General features: G+C 39.1%; 2 protein-coding genes across 2 annotated transcripts in view; one reads left to right on the top strand and one right to left on the bottom strand.

Annotated features, from left to right (window-relative positions):
- Positions 1-8548, top strand: part of f2 (coagulation factor II (thrombin)) — a 105205-nt gene extending 96657 nt beyond the window's left edge. Inside the window, exon 14 of the mRNA XM_059975458.1 lies at positions 270-8548. Within this exon, the coding sequence (XP_059831441.1) occupies positions 270-419 (150 nt within the window). The 3' untranslated portion in view covers positions 420-8548. The remainder of the gene's footprint in view (positions 1-269) is intronic.
- A 2002-nt stretch (positions 8549-10550) lies between these two features.
- Positions 10551-23350, bottom strand: part of cat (catalase) — a 30913-nt gene continuing 18113 nt past the window's right edge. Inside the window, exons 6-13 of the mRNA XM_059975459.1 lie at positions 22264-22389; positions 20506-20697; positions 19692-19844; positions 18807-18945; positions 15298-15428; positions 14374-14481; positions 12720-12806; positions 10551-11480 (exon numbers count right to left, since the gene is read on the bottom strand). Of these exons, the coding sequence (XP_059831442.1) occupies positions 11412-11480; positions 12720-12806; positions 14374-14481; positions 15298-15428; positions 18807-18945; positions 19692-19844; positions 20506-20697; positions 22264-22389 (1005 nt within the window). The 3' untranslated portion in view covers positions 10551-11411. The remainder of the gene's footprint in view (positions 11481-12719; positions 12807-14373; positions 14482-15297; positions 15429-18806; positions 18946-19691; positions 19845-20505; positions 20698-22263; positions 22390-23350) is intronic.

Here is a 23350-nt window from a genome sequence, read left to right on the forward strand (position 1 = left end):
CATCTTCTGGCAGTTCCTTTCATACACCCAATACCTTCTGTGTGGAAAATGTTGGCTCTCGTCGGTCCACCACACCACCAAATTCCTGTGTTTTCTACATTGTAGCACCCAAGAGTTGTTTCAAAAACTATAAAGTTCGAGCAAATTTATACAACTATATAGTTCTGATAATTAAAAACACCAAATAAATCTTACATATTTTAACTTACGCAGGCGTAGTTCCCATAGTTGATGTGCGTTAAAGATAATTGTTTTTGACTGTCACACAGAATCCTGACGATAACCGGTGGTACCTGATTGGGATCGTTTCTTGGGGAGAAGGCTGCGACAGAGATGGAAAATACGGATTTTATACTCATGTATTTAAGTTAAAGAGATGGTTGAGGAAGAGTATAAGGAATTTCATGACTCACAGTTAAAGGTTGTAGTGTTCTGCTGTGAAGAGGTTATGGTTATTTTCTGATGTTCACTGAGAAAATTGGGAACAAAATGTGATGTTTTTAAACTAATGAATCAAACATTGCCAAGCTTGAATTAGTTTTCAATGTGTATGAAATAAAACCATAACCATAATAGATCAAGTTTTCTTCCTGTCACAGTTCTTATTTATTTTTCCTTGTCTGTTTGTCATGCAATTTTCTGCTTCTTCACTTAGTTAATGATTAACTCATTCAACAACGATATCTTTTTCAGTATAGATATGGCGGTTCATAAAAGTTAAACAAATACATAGGCACAAAGGTGAAGCTCCTGCACATTTTTCAGGCTTGCTCTCCTTTCTCACACAGTGGATTCCAGTTCATTGGGCCATCAGTAAATCAGGGCAACCATTTATTTGGTACTACTCACAGAACAAAAACTAAATTGAGAAAATAGCCGGGATTCCCTTCACTTGTTGGGACATTCTGCCACTAAATTGGGGCAGGAGACCGCTGGCAAACAGTTTCTAACTAGTGTCAGTGACATACACTTGCACGGCCACTAGGCACTATTTTGCATTTAGAACGATTGTTTTTTAATAGTGTCAGTTGCTTGTGTTTGTGTTTAAAAGTAACGATTTGTCTCACTGATGGTTGGTGAGAAATAAGCAGTGAGACAATTCAGAACTGTGTTTGCTCATCGTGGTCTCAAGCATTCAGGCTTGCCAGAAACACCCTGGAGTGAAAATGAAGTGATTTCACTTCTTCAAGTTAATCATCTTGAATGTTACAATGAAAATGAAGATTTAGAGGGTACAATCATCTAAAGGTTTATATGAAGGCAGTCCATTATCTGCACCAGGTGTCTGCACTGATTTTGTTCATTTACAGTCATTCCAACTATTAGGAACTAATACAGTTTTATAGTACTGTAGAGTTATTGGTAGTATTGTAATTTGGCCTGTATTTCACTTAAATACAAAAATTGTTACTCAGTGAAACAGTAGTTTGTCTTTTTTATACCTTTTAACTATTTCCATGAAACTTCAGTTAATTGTGGCAACCACTTAATTGGGCCAAAATGTCGTGGTTCTGATCTGTCCCAGTTAACTGGAATCCACTGTATTTGCCAAGCAAAATAACACAAATTGAATTACAGGAAAGAGGCCAAAATTCCAACTTTACATGCGACAGAATTACGATACAAGTAATGTTCCCAAAACATTGCTGTTTTATAGTGGGAAGAAGTTCAGTATTTCCTCAATGTAAAAAAATAAGAATACAGCTGAACTGTTTACTTGTCCACCTTGTCACCTTAAGTCCAGTGGTCTAAGCAGTAAAGGTACTCAACATATGAGCATCCGTAACATTGAAGCAATTTAGCGGAGAATTCCGAACATTCCAATAGACAGATTTTCTCCTTTCAGGATGGCCTTCCCTCCCAACCCCCAATCGCACAATCCCTAATAATCTGTCTGCCTCATTTCTAAGACAAACGTTTAATTTCTACCACAGTAGTAATTTTTTTTTCAGGCTGTTTTTTCTTTCCCACTCTTTTGCTTCCTAAACCAACTCTTTTGCATTTTGTATTCCAGTTTCCATCTTCTACACCCATAATTCCCTCAATGCTCATCTTTTACAAAAGTGACTGCTTCCTGTTCTTAGCTGTTAGCATTTTACCATGAACATCCAATCCCACCTCTATTTTCCTCCGGGACCCCACACCTCTTTCATTGGCTGATTATGTTCTTATATTAAAGAAATTTCCCCAACTCGTTCATTCCTTTAAATAATGGGTTGCTGCTGGAACCCAAATAGGTCCTGGCTATGCCTGACTAAATAAGGTTATTAGAATCTCAATTAACCAGACATAGCCAGGAATATTTGGATTCCTGCAGTGACACCATATTTTAATCTCTCGCCCATTGCTTGTATTTATAAAAGACTCAAATCAACGCAGCTCCTATTCCTAAAGACCTGCAAGGTATCGGCTTCCATAGCAAACCTTATCCTTATTTTGGATTCCTTTCAAATTCTTAGATTTGACTGTATTCTTATAACTGTGCATGGAACATTATGTCCACATAGTTTTATAGCCATCTTCAGATTCCTTTGTTCCTACCAAGGACTGTGCCTCATCCTCGCAGTTTATCAATGCTTCAATGATACAAACTTCCTATCATCTTCCTTTCTCACCATTAGGGATTCACCTGCATCAGTTGACAAGGCCTTTGATCATATCCATTACTTCTAGTGACTCTCAATCCTTCTCTTCTGCTTTGAACTATAATAGGACTCTTCACATTTTTAGCTTAAATTTCAGTAGACTATCTGTTGATACTCCAAAGCAGCATCCCTTTTTGCCTTCCAAACATACAAGACCCCAAGACATAGGAGCAGCATTAGACCATTCAGTCTCTTGACTCTGCAATGACATTCCATCATGGCTGATTTATTATTCCTCTCAACTCCATTCTCCTGCCTCCTCCCCACAACCTTTGATGTTCTGACTGATCAAGAACCCTTCAACCTCTGCCTTAAATATATTCAATGTCTTGGCCTTCTAGTTGGCTGTGGCAATGAACCCCATTTTCACCACTCTCTGACTAAAGCAATTCCTCCTCATCTGTTCTAAATGGTGTCCCTCTATTCTAAGACTGTCCCCTCTGGTTCTAGCCTCACCCACCATAGGAAGTATCCTCCCCACATCCACTCTATCTTGACTTTTCAGTATTCAATAGGTTTCAATGAGATTCTCCCCCTCCTCTACCCCTCCTATTTTACTAAACTCCAGCAAGTATAAGACAGGAGTCATCTTATAGTCCTCATATGTTGATCCTTTCGTTCCCAAAAAAATTTTCATGAACCTCCTCTGGACCCTTTCCAATGCCAGCACATCCTTTCTTATATAAGGGGCACAAAACTGCTCATAATACTTCAAATGTGCTCTGACCAATGCCATAAGACCATAAGGTGTAGGAGCAGAAGCAGGCCAATCGGCACACCGAGTCTGCTCTGCCATCCAATCATGGGCTGATCCAATTCTTCCAGTCATCCCCCCCTTTTGCTTTCCACAGGATCACTCCCTACACAACTCCCTTGTCCATTCGTCCCCCCCCCCCATCCCTTCCCACTGATCTCCCTCCTGGCACTTATCTTTGTAAGTGGAACAAGTGCTACACCTGCCCTTACACTTCCTCCCTCACCACCATTCAGGGCCCCAGACAGTCCTTCCAGGTGAGGTGACACTTCACCTGTGAGTTGGCTGGTGTGGTATACTGCGTCCGGTGCTCCCGGTGTGCCCTTTTATATATTGGTGAGACCCGACGCAGACTGGGAGACCATTTCGCTGAACACCTACACTCGGTTTGCCAGAGAAAGCAGGATCTCCCAGTGGCCACACATTTTAATTCCACGTCCCATTCCCATTCTGATGGCCTCCTCTGCTGTCAAGATGAAGCCACACTCAGGTTGGAGGAACAACACCTGATATTCCGTCTGGGTAGCCTCCAACCTGATGGCATGAGCACTGATTTCTCTAACTTCCATTAATGCCCCTCCTGACCTTCTTACCCCATCTTTTATTTATTTATTTATTTATTTGTTTGTTTGTTTATTTATTATTCTCGCTCCTTCCCTCCCCTCCCTTTTTTCCTCTCTCTCTGCTCCTCTGACAATCACTCTGCCTGTTCTCCATCTCTCTGGTGCTCCCCTCCCCCTTTCTTTCTCCCTGGGACTCCCATCCCATGACCCTTTCCCTTCTCTAGCTGTGTATCCCTTTTGCCAATAAACTTTCCAGCTCCTCCCCCTCGTGCCTTCTCCTATCATTTCAGATTTTCCCTTCCCCTTCCCACTTTCAAATCTCTTACTATCTTTTCTTTCAGTTAGTCCTGACAAAGGGTCTCAGCCCAAAACGTCGATGGTACTTCTTCCTATAGATGCTGCCTGGCCTGCTGCGTTCCACCAGCATTTTGTGTGTGTTGCACAGCGTGAAATAGATCAGTTGCAGGTATGGGCAGATAAATGTCAGATGAAGTTTAAACCAGACAACTGTGAGGTGTTGCATCTTGATAGGGCAAATGGAAGAAGACAGATCACTGTTAAGGGCAAGATTCTTAACAGTGTTGCTGACCAGAGAGATTGTGGGGTCCAAAGTTATAGCTCCATTGAAGTGGCTACAGGGGTTGATAGGGTGCTTAAGAAATTTTATGGGATGCTTGCTTTTATTAGTGGATGTACTGAGTTCAAGTGCCAAGAAATATTTTGCAACTTTATAAAACTCTGGTGTATTGTGTGCAGTTCTGGTCACCCCAGTATAGGAAGGATGTTGAGGCTTTGGAGAGAGTGCAGAAGAGATTTACCAGGATGCTGCTTGGTTCGGAGGGCATCGGCTATCCTGAAAGGCTAGACAAACTTCGGTTGTTTTCTCTGGAGTGGTGGAGGCTGAGGGGAGATCTGAAAGAGACTTATAAGATTATAAGGGGCATGAATAGAGTAGACAGTGAGTATCTTTTTTCAAGTAGAAATGATTAATACCAAAGAGCATCCATTTAAGGTTCAAAGGGGATGTGAGGGGGAAAGTTTTTCTTTACTCAGAGTCATAGAGACTGGAATGTGTTGCCTTGTATGGTGGTAGAGGCAAGTACGTTAGAGGCTCTTAAGAGATATTTAGAAGGTAGATGAATGTCAGGAAGATGGAGTGATATGGACATAGTGTAAGTTGGAGGGATTCATTTTTGGGGGTTATTTACTTTTTAGCTGGTCCGGCACAACACTGTGGGCTGAAGGGCCTGTTCCTAAGCTGTACTGTTCTATATTCTAGACTTTTAGACCTTTTGGCTCTCTTCCAGGGAAGCTGAGACCTATACCAATGAGACAGTTTGCACCTAAACTGGAGGAGGACTAATATCCTAGTGGGGGCAAGGGGGTTTAAACTAGAGTCGCAGGGAGTTGGGAACCAGAGTCTCAAAACAGATAGTGGAAAGGTTGTGGAGACAGATACTGTAGACACAAGTTGTTCAGACCTCAGACAAAGTCAGGAATCAAAAGGTACAGCATGGTAGGATTAATATCCTGAGCTGCATACATCTCAATACAATTATCATAGGAAAGGCAGATGAGCTCAGGGCATGGATCAACACATAGAATTATGATATTGTAGCCATATAGTGAGACTAGGTTGCAGGAGGAGCAGGACTGGCAGCTCAAGATTCCATGGTTCTGTTGTTTTAGACACAATAAACAGGGAGGGATAAAAGGAGGAGTGGCATTACTAATCAGGGAAAATATCACAACAGTGCTCAGACAGGACAGATTTGAGAACTCGTTATGGGTGGAACTGAGGAATGAGAAAGGTGCAAACATATTACAGCTATATGACAGGCAACCAACAGTCCGCAGATTTAGAAGAACAAACTTGTAGAGAGATCACAGACTGTTGCAAGGTTGCTACAATAGGTGATTTTGCAAGAGAACACCTAAGAAAGCAGGAGGGCTAAAAGGTTCAGTCACTCGGCATTCAAGGAAAGGTTGTAAATTGAATTAGACATTGGCTTTTGGGGAAAGAATGGCAGTAGATGGTTGCCTCTCTGACTGGAAGCCTGAGACTAGTGGAGTACTGCAGAGATCAGTGCTGGGTCTGCTGTCATTTGTCATCAATTTCAGTGATCTGGATGGTAATGTAGTTAACTGGATCAGCAAATTTGCAGTTGACACCAAGATTAGTGTGCAGCGGACAGAGAGGAAGACAATCAGAGCTTGCAGAGATATCACAGAGAGAGCTGTAAAGAAAACTTTTGGCACATTGGCCTTTATAAATCAAAGTATTGAGTAGAGGAGATGAGCTGTTACAGTATGTTGAAATTGTGTAAGACATTGGTGAGACCTAATTTGGAGCATTGTGCACACTTTTGGCCATGTACCTACAGGAAAGATATAAAGTTAAGAGTACAGAGAAATTTTACAATAATGTTCAGACTGAAGGACCTGAGTTAGGAGTGTAATGCCCTAGTTCACATTTTTAGGCATTTCATTTAGCAGTTCTGTAAGAGCAGTCTGTTCTGCTTTCAGCCTGTTTAGGTTATTGTTGAAGATGTGGAATGTGTGCCATCCAGTTAGGGGAAGGTTTACTTGGTGAGGGACACCAAGGTAGGTCTTGATGTGATTTTTTGGTTTGGCAAGAGATGAAGAGAGAAGATGCTGGGGAGAACCGCTCTCAGGGTATGATCTGGTAGGAGACCCATTTGTCCCAGATGGATCGCAAGCAACGTTTGGAAGGTGGTGTGTGCTTTTACGCTGACCAAGGGCCCAGCATGTGAATGACAGAGAAGTTCAAGATGAGCTCCAACTTGTGCACATTTGACTGTTTAATTAAAATGGGTCCTTTTCTTTTTGTTTTTCTTTACTAACTTTTTAGTTAAGGTTCATAAATATAATTCCTTTAATCACATGCAGTGCACTGTCTTGTTTCATGGCACTAATTTGTAACAGGGTAGCAAATTACATTGCATCCACACAAACCAGGGTTTGGGGTGGGAGAGCTGCTTCAGTCTCATGACTGTGACAGGATCAGAATTTTCCCTGGGCTTACACAACCAAGGACACCAGGGGTTTCATAAGGAAAGATTGAATAGGTTGGGACTTTATTCCTTGGAACATAGAAGACTGAGATATTTGATAGAGATATACAAAAATTATGAGAGGCATAGATAGGGTAAATGCAAGCAGGCTTTTTCCACTGAGGTTGGGTGAGACTACAGCTAGAGGACATGTATTCAGGGTGAAAGGTGAAGAGTTTAAGGAGAATATGAGGGGAAACCTCTTCACATACAGGATCATGTGAATGTGGCACATGCCAGCTTGTCTTATCTTAAACATTTAAGTTTTGATAGGCATACAAATGTAGGGGCATTGAGGACAATGGTACCAGTGCAGGTTAATTGTAGTAGGCAGTTTAAATGGTTCAGCACAGACTAGATGGGGCAAAGGGTCTGTTGCTGTGATGTTCTCTTCAGGCAAGAGTTGCACTTAAGGAAGCTATGCTGACTATGGCCTCCTTTACCATATTCCTCCACGTACTCCAAGACATCAGTGTTGTAGGCCAAATCAAAGGTGGTGACTAATCAGCATATAGGAATGAGATTGAAAATCTGGTTGAGTAATGCCATAGTAACAACATTTTACTCAATGTCAGCAAGACGAAGGAGCTGATTATTGACTTCAGGGGGTTGAAACCAGAAGTCGATTAGCCAGTCCTCAGAGATGGAGAGGGTCAGCGACTGTAAATTCCTCAGTGTTCATATTTCACAAATGCAATTCCGAAGAACCTCCACTTTCTTAGAAGTTTGTGAAGATTTGGTATGACATAGAAGTTTGACAAACCTCTAGATGTTTAGTAGAGTATATTGATTGCCTGCATCACAGCCTAGTATGGAAACAGCGATGTTAAGGAAATAGATGATTAAATTATCACAGATTACAATAAAATAAGTAGACTATAAATGATTGTAGTGAATTGAAATTAAAAAAAGTAGTAAAATTAATGGGATTTTAAAGTGCCTTCACCTCTTCCATGAAGATCAATGCCCTTGAAAGGAAAATCCTACTAAAAGTAGTGGATACAACCCAGTACATTACAGATAAAGTCCTCCCTACCATTGAATATATAAAAATATATATATACACACACATACACACACGAAACATTGGCGCAGAAAAGCAGCAACATCATTCAGAATATGCTCTCTTCTCACTGCTGTTATCAGGAAGGTGGTACAGGAGACTCAGCAATCACACCACCAGGTTCAGGAATGCCTCAACCATCAGGCTCTTGAACCAAAGGGGGCAACTTCATTGCCCCATCATTGAAATATTTCCACAACTTATGGACTCACTTTCAAGGCCTCCTTATCACAAGTTCTCAATATCTATTCTTCATTATTATTACTTTTTTTGTATTTGCTGTTTGTTGTCTCTTGCACTCTGGTTGAAAACCCAGGTAGAGGTGATGTTTCATTAATTCTATTATGGTTAGATTCTATAATGGATTTATTTAAGCATGTCTTCAAGAAAATGAATCTTGGGTTGTATATGTGGCACATGCATTTTGATAATAAATGTACTTTGAATTTTGAACTCCCCCTTTAATAACGGTCTCTTCCCAACCACTGAAGTCAGGTTAACTGACCTATAATTTCCTTTCTTGTGCCTTGCTTCCTTCTTAAAAAGATTAGAGCGACACTTACTATTTTCTACTCTACTTCCACAAAAGGATTACTTCAGTCCATTGTATCTTAGTCTTCCAGAGACACTATTTTTATTTGCAGATTAAAAAAAATGTACTTACAACTCCCTATTTACTACTCATATTTAAATTACCTTCACATTAGAATATGCACCTAGAATGGTGGCTGTGTAGTGGAATATATCTGTTTAGTTTAAATGTAAACTTGAAATTTAATCTGTTGTTGAATACAATCTTGCCTATCTGAGCTCAGTTCCAAGATTCAAGCATAAATGTCTAGCCATACCAGGACAGTACTAAATTGTGTGGTCAGTGCTGCCATCTTTCAGCAGATGCATAGGGTCAATTAGTATTAAATCTGCTGGACAGTTTCATGGCAAAACCTTCACAGAACAACCAGTTTCTAACACAAGTGCAATGGCAAAGGGCCAGGTAGCCTCATTTGTGACAGTTGAATGCAGCAAAATGAGAATTTCTTCTTTACTTTTGAATTTCATGGTACTTATTTAAAAATTAACTACCTTTTGAACTTTTTTTAAAAAACGGATGCAGCATTGACAGGTAGGATTGTTGCACAGCAAGCTAGTCCATTGCCCTCTAGGCCTTAACTATGCACTTACCTAGATGGTGTTTATACATTGCTACTGTGCCCACTTCAACCACTACTTCTGGCAGCCCAGTCCAAATAAACTACCCTTGATGTCCATTTGAAATCTTACCTCTGACCTTAAAAAGAGCCCTTTTGTTCTTAAGCAGCCCTTCCCCCTTCCCTGGGGGATAAAAAAAAGACAGCTTTTACCTCATGTCCCTTTTGATCTCAGATAACCATCAGGTTATGTCTCAGACTCCCAAATTACAGGAAGTAAAGTCTGTCTGTGCAATCTGTTCTTTTAACTCCGTCCACAAATTCTGGCAAGACCTCAGTATATTATTTCTTGACTCTTCCCAGTTTAATAAGTGTGACAAAAACTGTGCACAGCACTCCAGGTGTGGCCTCGTCAACATTTTACAGAATTGCACCGCAACTTCCTGACTTCAGTTTACCAATATTAGTAGTAGGTCATTTCCACCCCCCAGCAAAATAAGGTATTTCCATGTGGAATTGCCAACATTTCTCTAACTATTGGTACAGCCACGAAATGAGTAAACATGGAAGGTCTAAACATTAAGCAAATGCTAGTACATAGTTAATAAATTAATTTATTTCAATGGAAAGGAAATGGCCATTTCCTTAAAATAATGTTTTCAAATAACTTGTCAAGTTTGTGTTAAATTTAACAAGTAAATTAACTAAGTTTCTGAATCTTTGACAATGACATTTAATCAGCTTTTGAAGTATTTGTAGGACCCAAGAGACAGAGCTCCGCATTTCATCATGCAATGAATTTCATACAATCATTAACTTTTCAAAGTCTGATAATAAATGTTACTCTGATATATTTAAGAACAAGGGAGTTTTCACTGGTACCTAACCCAATATTTCTCTCTGCCAAGTAAAACAGGATAACCTAGCAATGAAACTCATTACTACATATGAAATTTAATTTATCCAAAGCACCAAGGAGATTGCATTTAAATTTCACATTGAAGAGGCTGCTTTGGATTGTCACAAATACATGAAAGGTGTTACACCAATTGTAGATTTTGCTGGACAATGCTATCCAAACAGTTCACTACTTTAACTGTCACTTAAGTATTTAAAAAAAAAATCACAGGGACGGCTGTGCTTTGAAATCAGCTATAAAAATTAAGATTACATGTGGGAAGCATAATGACTGCTATTAGTCATGCCTTTACAATAACTGAACACTTAATTAGCACTGGTCAAAACAAATAACTCTTACGGTGCATGAGCAATCTGGGCCAGCACACCACAAAGAAAACAAAAATTCAACGTTAATCAATCAATTTAATTAGAAATTAAACAAAGTCAAAAGGAATCCAATTCAATTTAGTCTGGAACACTTAACACAAAGAATGAAATTGAAAGATCTTATGAAAATTGTGAACACCAAAAAGGAAAATTTTAAAGCCAATGTCAAGCTGACTTTACATCAAAAACAAGTGAGATTAGAATGAGTGTTGTACACAGCACCTAGAGCAAAAAATTATTCACTTGAGACTTAAACTCAACAGCTGACAGATTCAGCTTTCAATATTTTTTAATAGTATTGCAAGCTTGATTATTAAGCACTTAAACTTGCATCCAGTATTCCACTTTCTATATTATGATCTTAATTCAATGACTGAGTTACATTTGTGGAGTATAATCACTTGCAGTATTGCACAGCCGAATAAAGGCACAGAAGCTACTACATTAAAGTAATGCTTAGCAGAACCCATAACCATAAACAAGGAGACAGTCTTCAATAATTACTGCATGAATTTAGTAGAATAGAAGAGTCAACTCAATAATGACTACTTGTTACAAAATTTTAATCCAACTTAACCCCAAATCAAGAAGCATTTAACTAAGTGTACAGTTTATGATAAGTCTCATCTTTGGTACTGTACACCTTTAATCTGGGGCTAGTAATTAATGGTATGCAAATAGAGAAAATTGGAGAGCAACAAACAAGAACAAACTCAATAGATTTAGTTACAAATAATGTAGAAGCAATCATACAATTTCTTTTGAAACAAAAGATTATGCAAGAAAAATCAATTATGAAATTTGGAAAAGAGTAAATTATCAGAATAATCATATTGAGAATGCAGAAAAAGTGGCTTTGCACTTTCAATTCAACTTATTACAGGTTAGACTTCTCAGAAGCAACGGCACGGTCAGGAGAATAACGAGTGTAGGTTTTGATCACCGGCTGTAAAAAGAACATTCAGTATTTTTAATACAGACACATTAATTAGAAAAAATGTTGAACATTTAGACAAATTCAAGATAATAGTCATTTTATATATCATGGCTTGAGTATGATGTTTTAAAACCTGAAATGCTGGAATTGCAGAGCCTAATTTCAGCTTGTTAATTTCTAGGACATGGGCACTACTGGTGAAGCAGAAGTCAATGCCAATTGAATGGCTTCTGAGGAAATTTCAGAATTGAGAGTTGGCCAAACTGCAAGGACAATAGACTTGTTTGCCTGAAGGATGACAAATTAGCTTTATGGGAATCTAGCAGTTAAATAATACCAGCTTTTAAAATCCCAAAATCCGTCTCAATAAATTAATTTAAGTGCATCTACTGTCTTGGCCAGCTACAAATCTACATCTAGATCAATCCAGGATTCTAGTAATTCCAATAACTTGTTCACAGTGCTACTCTTTCTTGCAATTCCAAATGTCTTACTAATTTTAATGTGTTCTCCAAAATTATGCTGGTTTGTCAATTTATTGGTCAATGCTGGGAAGACTGAAGCCATTCGGTGCTCAGTAAACATTTTGACACAACTTCCATTCTCCTTCAATCACATTCTTTTTGAAAACTAATAATTAAAACCCAAGAACCAAGCCTATACAGATTTCACCTCATTCCACTCTCAGGGTAGACTGGATCTTTTCCAAGTTACCGCACAAATCATTCTATTTGTTTCAAACAACTCTAGGCTCGGATTAACTGAGGGATTGCTAGGTGGTGCAACTTGTAGGGCCAGAGAGCTTATTCCATGCTGTATCTCAATAAAATAAGCTCATCTTGGGAAATGTCTCATTTTCTGGCTTGTATCTACTTGACGTGCTTTGGGCAATGTTTTATCTCAAAATTACAAATACATTATAATGCTGCAAGCATCTCAACTTGGCCACTGTATAATTGTACCCCAGTAAGACCAAACTCTGCCAAACCTAAACATGGAAGAAATTGTGAGGAAGGGTGAAGTTATCCATAATCATAACTAAAAAAATGTTAATAGGATACTGAAAATAGTATCAATTCCATTTCAGCAGCATTTAAGAGCATTTCCTAATATTTTCCCTGATAATCTCAAGCTGCAATCTTTTGATAATAATCAAACTGGAAGATTGTGATCAAACATGACTAAGTTCAAGACAGGTACACAAGGTTAACATCAGGGTGTGTAAAAAGAATAGAAAACGTTAAGTACCTTCTTAGGACAGGCAGCATTGTGCTTATCCAACAATGATGAGACTTGTGCACCATAGTCAGCATGCACTCTGGTCAACAGATCCACCTACAAAGATAATGTCTATATCAGAAATACTGCAACATTAGTATTCCATTAACATTAGCCCCCCCCCCCCCCCCCACATCACCATGAATTTCTCAGCACATCGTTTCACGTTAAAGACTTCAGGATCAAGTCAGATTTCTACTGGAACAGCAGAAATTTTCTATGGGCAGCACAATGATATAGCAGTTAGCACAATGCTTTACAGTGCTATCTAAGAATCTGCTTTGACTGTAAGGAGTTTTGTATGTTCTCCTTTTGAATGCTTGTGTTTCCTTTGGGTGCTGCTTTCCTCTCACATGGTTAGGAGGAGTGAGTTGTAGGCATGCTATGTTGGTGTCAGAAGCATAGCGATACTGATGGGCTGCCCAGTTCAATTCTTGTTGATTGATGCCAATGATGAATTTCACTGTATGTTTCAATATACATGTAATAAAGATCTTTGATCTGAACCAGTATATAGTTCGAACTCTGGTTACAGGTTGCCACTTCATCCACTCAATAGGATGTCAGTTCTGGAGATTAACCTAGAAACAATATTTAAACTAACGCTGGTGGTCTGTCAGATGGTAATTCTCAGTTTTACCAATCAAATTAAAAGTCATGAAGGATACTGAAAATGGTTGAGAAAATGTTTAAGCTATCCATGAAATTAAGATGCTAAGTTGTAGCAATTATTTTAGTGTTCACATCCATCTCTCATTTCATTCAACATTCAAATTGAAATACTGGATTTTTAAAGTACAAACTTTAAAACTGAAATAACAGATTTTAAAGACACCTCAAATTTTCTGAAGGCTCATTAACCTCAAACTTAAGTTTTTTCTACAGATGTTGCTTGACCTGCTGAGTTTTTCCAGCTGGAGACACAGGACTGCAGGTCTGATTTGTTTTGATTTTGTAAATATTGCTACTCATTCAGTCACTCCATAGAATTACGGTTAATCATCAGAAAGTGACAAATTAGGCTTAATAACTAACTACTATCATAACAAAAAACAAAAAAGTTTCATATAGATGATCAAGAATGGCTCTACCACTAAAACTTAGGAACGCAAATTAGGACAACAACTTTGTTCTACCTCCACTTCTGAAATTGATATTGTGTTCTGCATGAACACACAACTTTGGTTGTTAATGCTACGTTAGCAATAGCTAAATTGAGCTTACAGTGCACTATTACTTTGTGCCACATCTTCTCCCCATGATGGTGGTATTCCATAGTGTTAACTGCAGCTTTTCTAAAGTAACAGAACTGAATTGGTGCCAGCACTGTCTATCTATATTTTAACATGTGTGGCACCCCATTATCAATACACTAAGAGTGCAGCTACTTTTCCTAATAGACTACAGATAAATCAAGATGAAAAATGTTTCCTGAAAAGGCAAGAAATTGAGAACAAATTTTGGATTTAAACTTTTAATTTAACATTGGCCCCCTTGGAAAAAACATCTCTAGACTGCAGGACTTGACATCATTTAATTACTAATTAAACATATGCATTTCCTCTAAAATTGACACAAGCCAAGGAAAACTACAAGAAAACACCATGTCCAACCTTCAACTCACCATTCTCTTCTGAATGAAAAGCTGAGCATCCTTGAGATGGTCTGCAATGTTCTCACATAGTCTCCGGCGCTCCTCCATATTTAGAACATTCACATAAAATGTAGTTACCTAATGCAGTAAGAAAAACTTAAAATCAAAAAAGTTCTCATAAAGACACATTAAATCACCATTTCCAGTTCCCCAGGAGTGTCCTGGTTTAATTGGGAAAGATATCTCAGCACTAGTACTGAACAGTTTCCGATGCTGCTGTCTTTGATAACTAGTTTGCCACCAAGCATTTTCAAACTGAGATGTACTGAGATGTAGTCATTTATGCTCAGTGCTAGGGGGTCAAGAGTACAAAACAACAAATTTCACACTTAACTAGCAATGTACTTGGGTACTATCATGTGAATCTGTTTTGTCAGCCATCAATTTGTAATCTTCCTTGCCCACAATAGTTGCAGAATGCTCAGGCTACTGACAGAAATGACAATACAGATTTGATTTTGCCATTATCTATATGATAATGGATTACCAGGCCGCTTTATCAACCTCATGGACGTGCAAATGCATAATAAAGCTTCACGTTTCCAACAATAAGCCTCAATTTAAAAAATCTCAGAGAATGGAAGTCAATACCACAATGCAATTTCAGAAATGCTTACAAAGGAGTCAAAGGTCATAAATATTTAAAATAAAGATATCTTCACTGACAGAAGTTGCCAGGTTAATATACTAATAAATTATTATAGGCATTAAATGACTGAGTATTGCTAGATTCAGATTCCAAAAGGAGTAACAAGTAAGATGCCAACCTATTAGACTCATTGCACCCAGTGAAGTCTATAGGTGGCTTTAGTGCAAGAGGTGCATTTCTGCTGTGTGAAGAGTTAAGAGCAGCAAAACATCTAACCACAGAAGTCCAAGTTCAATTGTAGTCACCTGGGAAAAATTATCATCATCCGAGCTGTTGTACCGAGCAACATCACTTATTGTAGCCAGAGAGTGCTCAATGGAACAAGGCTGAGCTTCAGGGGCACTAAAACTATTTGGATAATAATTTGGGGCTCCACCTGCAAAAGAAGAACAGAATACAATTTATCATTCAAATTTACTTTTGGGAAAAAAAACAGCATTGCTTATGAACAAGCAGAAGAGCTTCTCAGATATCCATCACCACACCCACCCTGCAACAGAAGATGCCAAACTCAATCTAGCCCTATGATTGAAGAGCAAGTCCAGCCCTGACTCAAACAACAGTGGTGAGAGTCAAACATTCCCCTGTGTTCCAGGCAGATAGGATGCAAGAAAGAAAACAGGACTAATCTCTGTCAATGATTTCTGCTGGAAGGTGCAAACACAGCATTTTATAGGGAAGTATCAGGGCCAGCTTTGTTGCTTCATATGGTTAAGAAAGCAATTCATTATTGAAACTTGCATGCTTCTAGCAATTCCAAAATATATTAAAAATACATTCAGTGAACATCAGGTCACTGAGGTCGGGAATTGGTTAACAGATTCATAATTGAAAAGTGGCAGAACATTTAAATTGCCTGATTGAAATTACAAAACCATCCTAAAAATAGTTCTCTTATTCTACAAGTTATTACAAGTTTATACAATGCTCATGACAACATTGTTCTTTGGAATTTGTACTCTGCCAGATAGACATATGGGATAGATACACAGGTAAACTGCATTTTCAAGAATGTAGTTTATGTAAATAGTGAAGTCTATGGCTTCTTCACCTCTCTCCTGTACCTGCTACACAAGACAAGCTTCAAGTTAATTAACATATGATAATAGACAATCTCAACTTGAACACTGCAAACATGCAGTTTGTGTTATGGTTGTTATGGTCTTGAACAAAATTTACTACTGATTTCCATTGTAATTATCTTTTGATGTTGTATTTTTCTATTTTATATTTGCAAATGCCTGCAGCAATGCTTCATTTTTGGTAAACAGATTTTTGTTTGTTAAGTTCATGGGCAGTTAGTGATAGGCAATAAATGCCGAGAGTCTGCAAGGATCAACCACATATGGTTGAAAGCCTGGTTGCAGACCAGAACACTTTTGCATCCAAACTGCGATAATGGACGTGTGTGTGGTGTTTTTTTTTTAAAACAATAAACTGTGTTATAGTAAATATGGAAATTTTAAATTCTAGATTTAAAGCAAATTGTATTCCACAGCAACCCTGATGGAATATGAAATCTGGTCACTGTCTGGACATGAACTCAAGTCCAGCTCTCTGGATTACTCATTCCACAACCAATCTGATGTAACTACTGCTTCTGGAAACCAGCTCCTGTTTTTTTTAAATTATGATAGGAATATCCAAAAAAATAAGGGACAATTATCTGAACTTCAGAGGAGGAATTTCACTCTCATGTTGAACCATAGAATGCTCAGCACAGTACAGGCCCTTCAGCCCTCCATGTTGTGCCAACCCATATAATCCTTAAAGTACTAAACCCACACTACCCCATAACCCTCTATTTTTCTTTCATCCATGTGCCTGTCCAATAGGCTCTTAAATGCCCCTAATGTTTTAGCCTGCACCACCATCCCTGGCAAGTCATTCCAGGCACTCACAACCCTGTGTAAAAAAAACTTACCCCTGATGTCTCCCCTAAACTCCCCTCCCTTAATTTTGTACATATGCCCTCTGGTGTTTGCTATTGGTGCCCTGGGAAACAGGTACTGACTATCCACCCTATCTATGTCTCTCATAATCTTGTAGGCCTCTATCAAGTCCCCTCTCATTCTTCTACGCTCCAAAGAGAAAAGTCCCAGCTCTGCTAACCTTGCTTCATATGACTTGTTCTCCAAACCAGGCAACATCCTGGTAAATCTCCTCTGTACCCTCTCCATAGCTTCCACATCCTTCCTATAATGAGGTGACCAGAATTGAACACAATACTCTAAGTGTGGCCTCACCAGAGATTTCTAGAGTTGCAACGTGACTTCTCTACTCTTGAACTCAATCCCCATTAATAAAGCCTAGCATCCCATAGGCCTTCTTAACTACCCTATCAACCTGTGCAGTAACTTTGAGGGATGTATGGATTTGAACCCCAAGGTCCCTTCGTTCATCCACACTCTTAAGTAACTGACTATTAATCCTGTACTCAGTCTTCTGGTTTGTCCTTCCAAAATGCATCACCTCACTTGTCTGGATTGAACTCCATCTGCCATTTTCCTGCCCAACTCTGCAGCCTGTCTATATCCTCTTGTAACCTTCGACCACCTTTAGCTCCATCCACAATTCCTCCAATCTTCGTGTCATCCGCAAACTTACTCACCCGTCCTTCCACCTTTACATCCAGGTCATTTATTTTAAAAAAAATCAAATAGCAGGGGTTCCAGGACAGATCCCTGCAGCACTCCACTAGTCACCGACCTCCAGGCAGAATACTTTCCTTCCACAACTACCCTCTGCTTTCTTCCTTTAAGCCAATTTTTTATCCAAACAGCCAAGGTTCCACTTAACCCATGTCTCATGACTTTCTGGATGAGTCTCTTGTGAGGGACCTTGTCAAATGCTTTGCTAAAGTCCATGTAGACCACATCCACTGCCCTACCCTCAATTTCTTTTGTTACCTCTTTAAAAAAACTCAATCAGGCTCGTGAGGCACGATCTTCCCTTCACAAAGCCATGTTGACTATCCATGAGTAGACTGTACTTCTCCAAATGCTCGTAGATCCTATCCTTAAGAATCCTTTCCAGTAGTTTGCAGACCACCGACGTAAGACTCACCCGTCTACAGTTCCCAGGTTTCTCCCCATTACCTTTTTTAAACAAGGGAGCTACATTTGCCATTCTCCAGTCCTCCAGCACTTCCCTTGTAGCCAAAGAGGATTCAAAGATCATAGCTAATGCTCCTGCAATCTCTTCTCTCAATTCCCACAACAACCTGGGGTGTATCATATCCGTCCCTGGGGATTTATCAATCTTGATGTTTTTAAGAAGATCCAGCATTTCTTCTTCCTTAATCTCCACATTGTCCAGTGCACAGGCCCACTCTACTTTGACCTCATCCTGATCAAGATCCTCTTCACTTGTGAATACTGAAGCAAAGTATTCATTTAGGACCTCCCCAACCACCTCCACTTCCAGGCACGTTGCCCTCTTTATCCTTTAGCGGTCCCACCTTCGTTCTCATCATCTTCCTATTCTTCACATATGCACAGAACGCCTTGGGGTTCCCCTTAATCCTATATGCCAAAGCCTTCTCATGCCCCCTTTGAGCCCTCCTAAATCCTTCCTTTAGCTCCTTCCTGGCTACCCTATATTTCTCATAAGCCCCTCCTAGTACTAGTACAATCAACATGGCTGCATAAGGCATGATTTATAATTAATGCTGCTGCCCTTTAAGATCAATCACAAAACCAGAATCAAAACACTATGAACATTAATCCAACAGGAGGATAATTCAAATACTTACCCTGGTTATCAGTGGAGCACATTGGTCCATCCCTCTGATAGTTTGTCACACGACACTTAAATGGGCAGTTGACAGGCAGCTGAAGATAGTTAGCACCCAGGCGGTGCCTGTGAGTATCAGGGTAAGAAAACAAGCGGCCCTAAACAAGATTAGGAGAAGATTACAGAAAGGTGCTACATGACCATTTAGGTTAACAGTGAATTAATGAAGCTAATTTTACAATTAAACCAGTTTAAACTTTGTTGAAAAAAGGGGAAATTCCCTGTAAGGAATGAATTTTGAACATTATGGTCAAGCTATCTCAGCATGAGTATCCACCCACATTAACACATCAGCCTGAAAGAAGGTACCAAAACTCTAAACACAGGAGACCAGCAAGCACCATCAATTCTTTCCTTTCTTTCCCCATTTCTCCCAAAGCCCTTTCTTCCCAATAAACTACAGTTGAGATTATGTGAAGGAAACAAAGACAACCTTGAACTATTTGTACCCCTTTGGATTCTAAAATCCTCTCTAACAATGTAATTCAGGATCTAGTGGAATATGGAAAAATGCCAAGTAATGACTGGACGTTTTGAACTCAAACTGATGACATAATAATGATACAGCTTGCCCAGTCATTAGGGAAGATCTAAAGCCCAATCACATTTCACAAAAATGCAAAATTTTTATTTGATAAATAGTACTGTTAAATTATTTAAATATACTAATTGACAAGGTTCTTATTAAGAATTCTTTAAATACAAATCAGCCCTTTTCAGTTCAGAGAATTTCCCCATAGCACCTGTAGTCACATTTCTTCTATGCCAGGAGAGACTGGGGGCGGGGGGGATGGGAAAATAAGTTTTACCCTCTGAATATGAAGCCAATGTTTTTCCAACATACCTGAAGCATCTTGTCAGGACTAGGCTCAATGCCTGGGGGCATGTTACTGGGGTCAAAGGCTATTTGTTCCACATCTGCAAAATAGTTGACAGGGTTCTTGTTGAGGACAAGCTGTCCCACAGGGATCAGTGGGAACTCCTTGTGAGGCCAAACCTGGAACAAACTAGGAGTTACTTATAATCATAGAACAGCAAAATCAATTAGATGTCCATCCTCCCCCTCTCCAAGATCTTCCATCAGGATCCTGTGTGATGCAAAAGCATCAAACCCCTATTTGTATAAACATCTATTGGAGATTTAAAGGATAAATATCCAGTTTCTTTCTCAAAGAGCAGTTTTTGATTTACTCAACAGTACAGGTTAGTAACATTCAGCAGAATTCAATCACAAGCCAACATTAGCTGGTACAAGGGCTACCTCTCCCCAGTCCAGAGCTACATCCATTTTTAAACTTGGAACTGGAATGCAAATTATTAACAACAACAACGATTTAAATCCTCGCTCTATGAAAGAGTCCACTTCAGCTCTACTTTATACAAGTTCCCTACAATAGATTCCATTGATTATGGAATCTCATCTCCCTTCCCTCTCATCTTGCTCACATATAATAGACAAACTTCAAAGTTCACACAAAATTTATAATTAAAGTAGTCAAGGATGTTCAATGTGTCCTGCAACTGAATGCACAGTCCTTAGAATGGGGTACTTGTCCAGTAAGATTAAATGCCCTTTTTAAAAGAAACAGACATCTTCCAAAGAAGACATTATTTTTTAAAAAAGCAAGTTCTTACTATTTGCAAAATTGAGGACTGACCTTAGTTACATCAAAGGGATTCCATCGATGTACTCTTGCCTCTTGAAAGCTCATGACTTGGATATACAGAGTCCAGGATGGGTAATTCCCAGAAGCTATGGCATTGTATAGATCGCGAAGAGAATAGTCAGGGTCCTCAGCAGCCAGACATTTAGCTGCCTCCACAGAAAGATTCTGGATGCCTTGGTTTGTCTGTGGAAAAACAAAGTGAATTAAGTCAAATGAGATATGGAACCTTAAATCATATACCTTTATTTCTCAGCTACAATTAGCTGCCCCAAAACAAACCAGTTAAAGTGTGTATTCCCATTTAGGAGCTGTAGCTGTCATCATTCAAAGGAGACTCCATAGAACAGTTCTCAAACTGTGCTGGCACATTCACTCCTACCAGTTTAAGTATTTAGGAACTCAACACTATACAATACCCACATGCCAAGCTTCTGATTTTGTGGATGCAAATCATGTCCTGTGTTAGAATGCCACATCCTCAATGGAGTTCAGGGTTCCACTGCTAACTTGACTCCTTGTCACCATATTTGCTGTGTTGATCCATTAGAGCAGTTGGTCAGAAAACTCACATCACATACTGAAACCCTTTACAAATGTTGAAAAAACAGCTGTTTATGGGAAAGATGAGAATTAGTTGATGTGGAAAAGTCAAAAACCTGGGACTGAATCAAACGCTTTTTTGCAATAATCGGAAGATATTGATTATAGGTGCTCTTGTGGCTGCTGTACTTGGTACAGGTGTGGAAGTCCACATACTTGGAAATCACTCCAGTTGTCTTACAGTTCATATACGGGGATCCTAGTGGATTTAGGGCACCACAGTAGTGTAGTGTGACACAATCACAGCATGGAGCATTCCAGAATTCATTTCCAGTGGTGTCTGTAAGGAGTCTGTATATTCTCCCTGGGTTTCCACTGGGTGCTCTAGCTTCCTTCCACAGTCCAAAGACACACTGGTTACTAGGTTAACTGGTTGTTGTAACTTGTCCTGTGTTAAATGGGTGGGGTTGCTGGGTGGTGTTGCTTGTTGGACCATAGGGGCCTGTTTCACAATATCTCTAAACAAGTCAGAAGGCTGATGATGTCACAGGATATATGTTCCTAACATTGCCCTCATCCTCATAACCGCTATGTGGTAACTGCTTCAAGCTGTGCATGGAAAAAAAGTTCACAGGGTATCAAGAGTTGCTATGCATTGCAATTCTATTTGTCCCCAGAATGTACTGACCAAATGAAACTAAATGTAAAGAGCTTTGCAGTGTTTATTCAAAAGTACACTTAGTGCACAGGCAGACAAGAGAGGGGCAGAGTCAGATGATGTTATAAAGGTACAAGTTGGCACTCTTAAGACAGTTACATGATCTGAAATTTTAAAAAAAGAACAATTCTGAAATTAGTCAAATTATGTTAGAGAAGCACTAAGCCACCATCGGCAGATGCATGTTGAACTACCAGGCACAAAATCGTATAAAACCAGGCATAAAAGTTTTATAATGTAATAGCAACAGGTATATATCAGTAAAATACAAGCTATGATTCTTTTAATCCTTTCTGTAAATTCTCTGTATTGCAGCCATTTCCTGTTCTTGGCAACTAGATGTGAATGTTAGTGCTACAGCCCCATGTTATGAAGAGTTAATTTAAAAGGCGACTCTAGTTTGCATACATACTTAAAGACTTAAATTTGACTACTTCTTGGCTCTCCATCTAAAATTACAGTCACAAGTCAATTAACAAACTTTACTGTACCTTGAAATGGAATTTGCAATAAACAGCCTCTTGCTTGTCATTGACCAGCTTAAATGTGTGCGACCCATACCCATTCATATGACGAAATCCATCCGGAATTCCACGATCACTATACAGAATACTGACCTAGGATAAGTAAGTCAAAGTTAAAAAAGGTATACAGTGCATGCCACAGTATATTGTGCAAGTAGCTCAAGTCCAAGCTGACATTAATCCAAATGATTCTATACACAGTGCAGACCATGGTCCAAGGACCAATATCATACAGGAAATGTTTAAAAAATAAACATATTACCATACAACTAAAACTCACTCTGATTACAGGCTTGATGAAATTAAAGCACATTAAGATTTCATTCAAGACAACCACTACTCTTTAATTGTTTCTGGGGATTAAATTCCACTTTCATCTGAAAGATGTTAATGCAAAAATTTTAAAAAACCTTAGCTTTGTTCACTACTGTCTCAGTGCATTCCCCAATAAAACACTCAACCTTACATGCAAATCCAACTCCTTAAGTGAGTTTTGTTCTTTGTTTCTTGCCAAGATTCTTGATTTCAATTCATTTTTTTGCCAGCTTTAAAAGTAGCCAGAGTTCCATCATATATAGTTTTGCAGATTCTCATTGTCTCAGAATCCTTTACAGTTCTCCAATCCCTTTAAGTATTAAGGTTAATTTGTGACATAGCAACACAAATTGTTAGACAATCTCAGGTCAGGAGGAAAATGTAGTCAGCGTCTTGGATCAAAACCCTTCATTAAAACTGGGAAGAAAGGCGGCAAAAGTCTGAATAAGAAGGGGAAAGGGAGCATCACAAGCTGGCAAATGAAAGAAGTCCAGTTGAAAGGGAAGAAGGGGTGGATGGGGGAGGGGTAGATGAAAGGGTATGGTGTGAGAAACTAAGGGATGACAGGTGGAAGAGGCAAGGAGCTGAAGAAGGAAATCTGATAGCAAAACAATAGAACACAGTATAAAAAGGAGTGGAGAACCAAAGGGCTGTGATAGGCAGGTCAGGAGATACATGGAGGGTAAGAGGAGAGTCGGCACAGTAATGAGGAAAAAGTAAGAGGGAGGGAGGGAAAGAA

The sequence above is a fragment of the Hypanus sabinus genome, chromosome 7, assembly GCF_030144855.1.
Source record: "Hypanus sabinus isolate sHypSab1 chromosome 7, sHypSab1.hap1, whole genome shotgun sequence".
In the NCBI taxonomy this organism is placed as follows: Eukaryota; Metazoa; Chordata; class Chondrichthyes; order Myliobatiformes; family Dasyatidae; genus Hypanus; species Hypanus sabinus.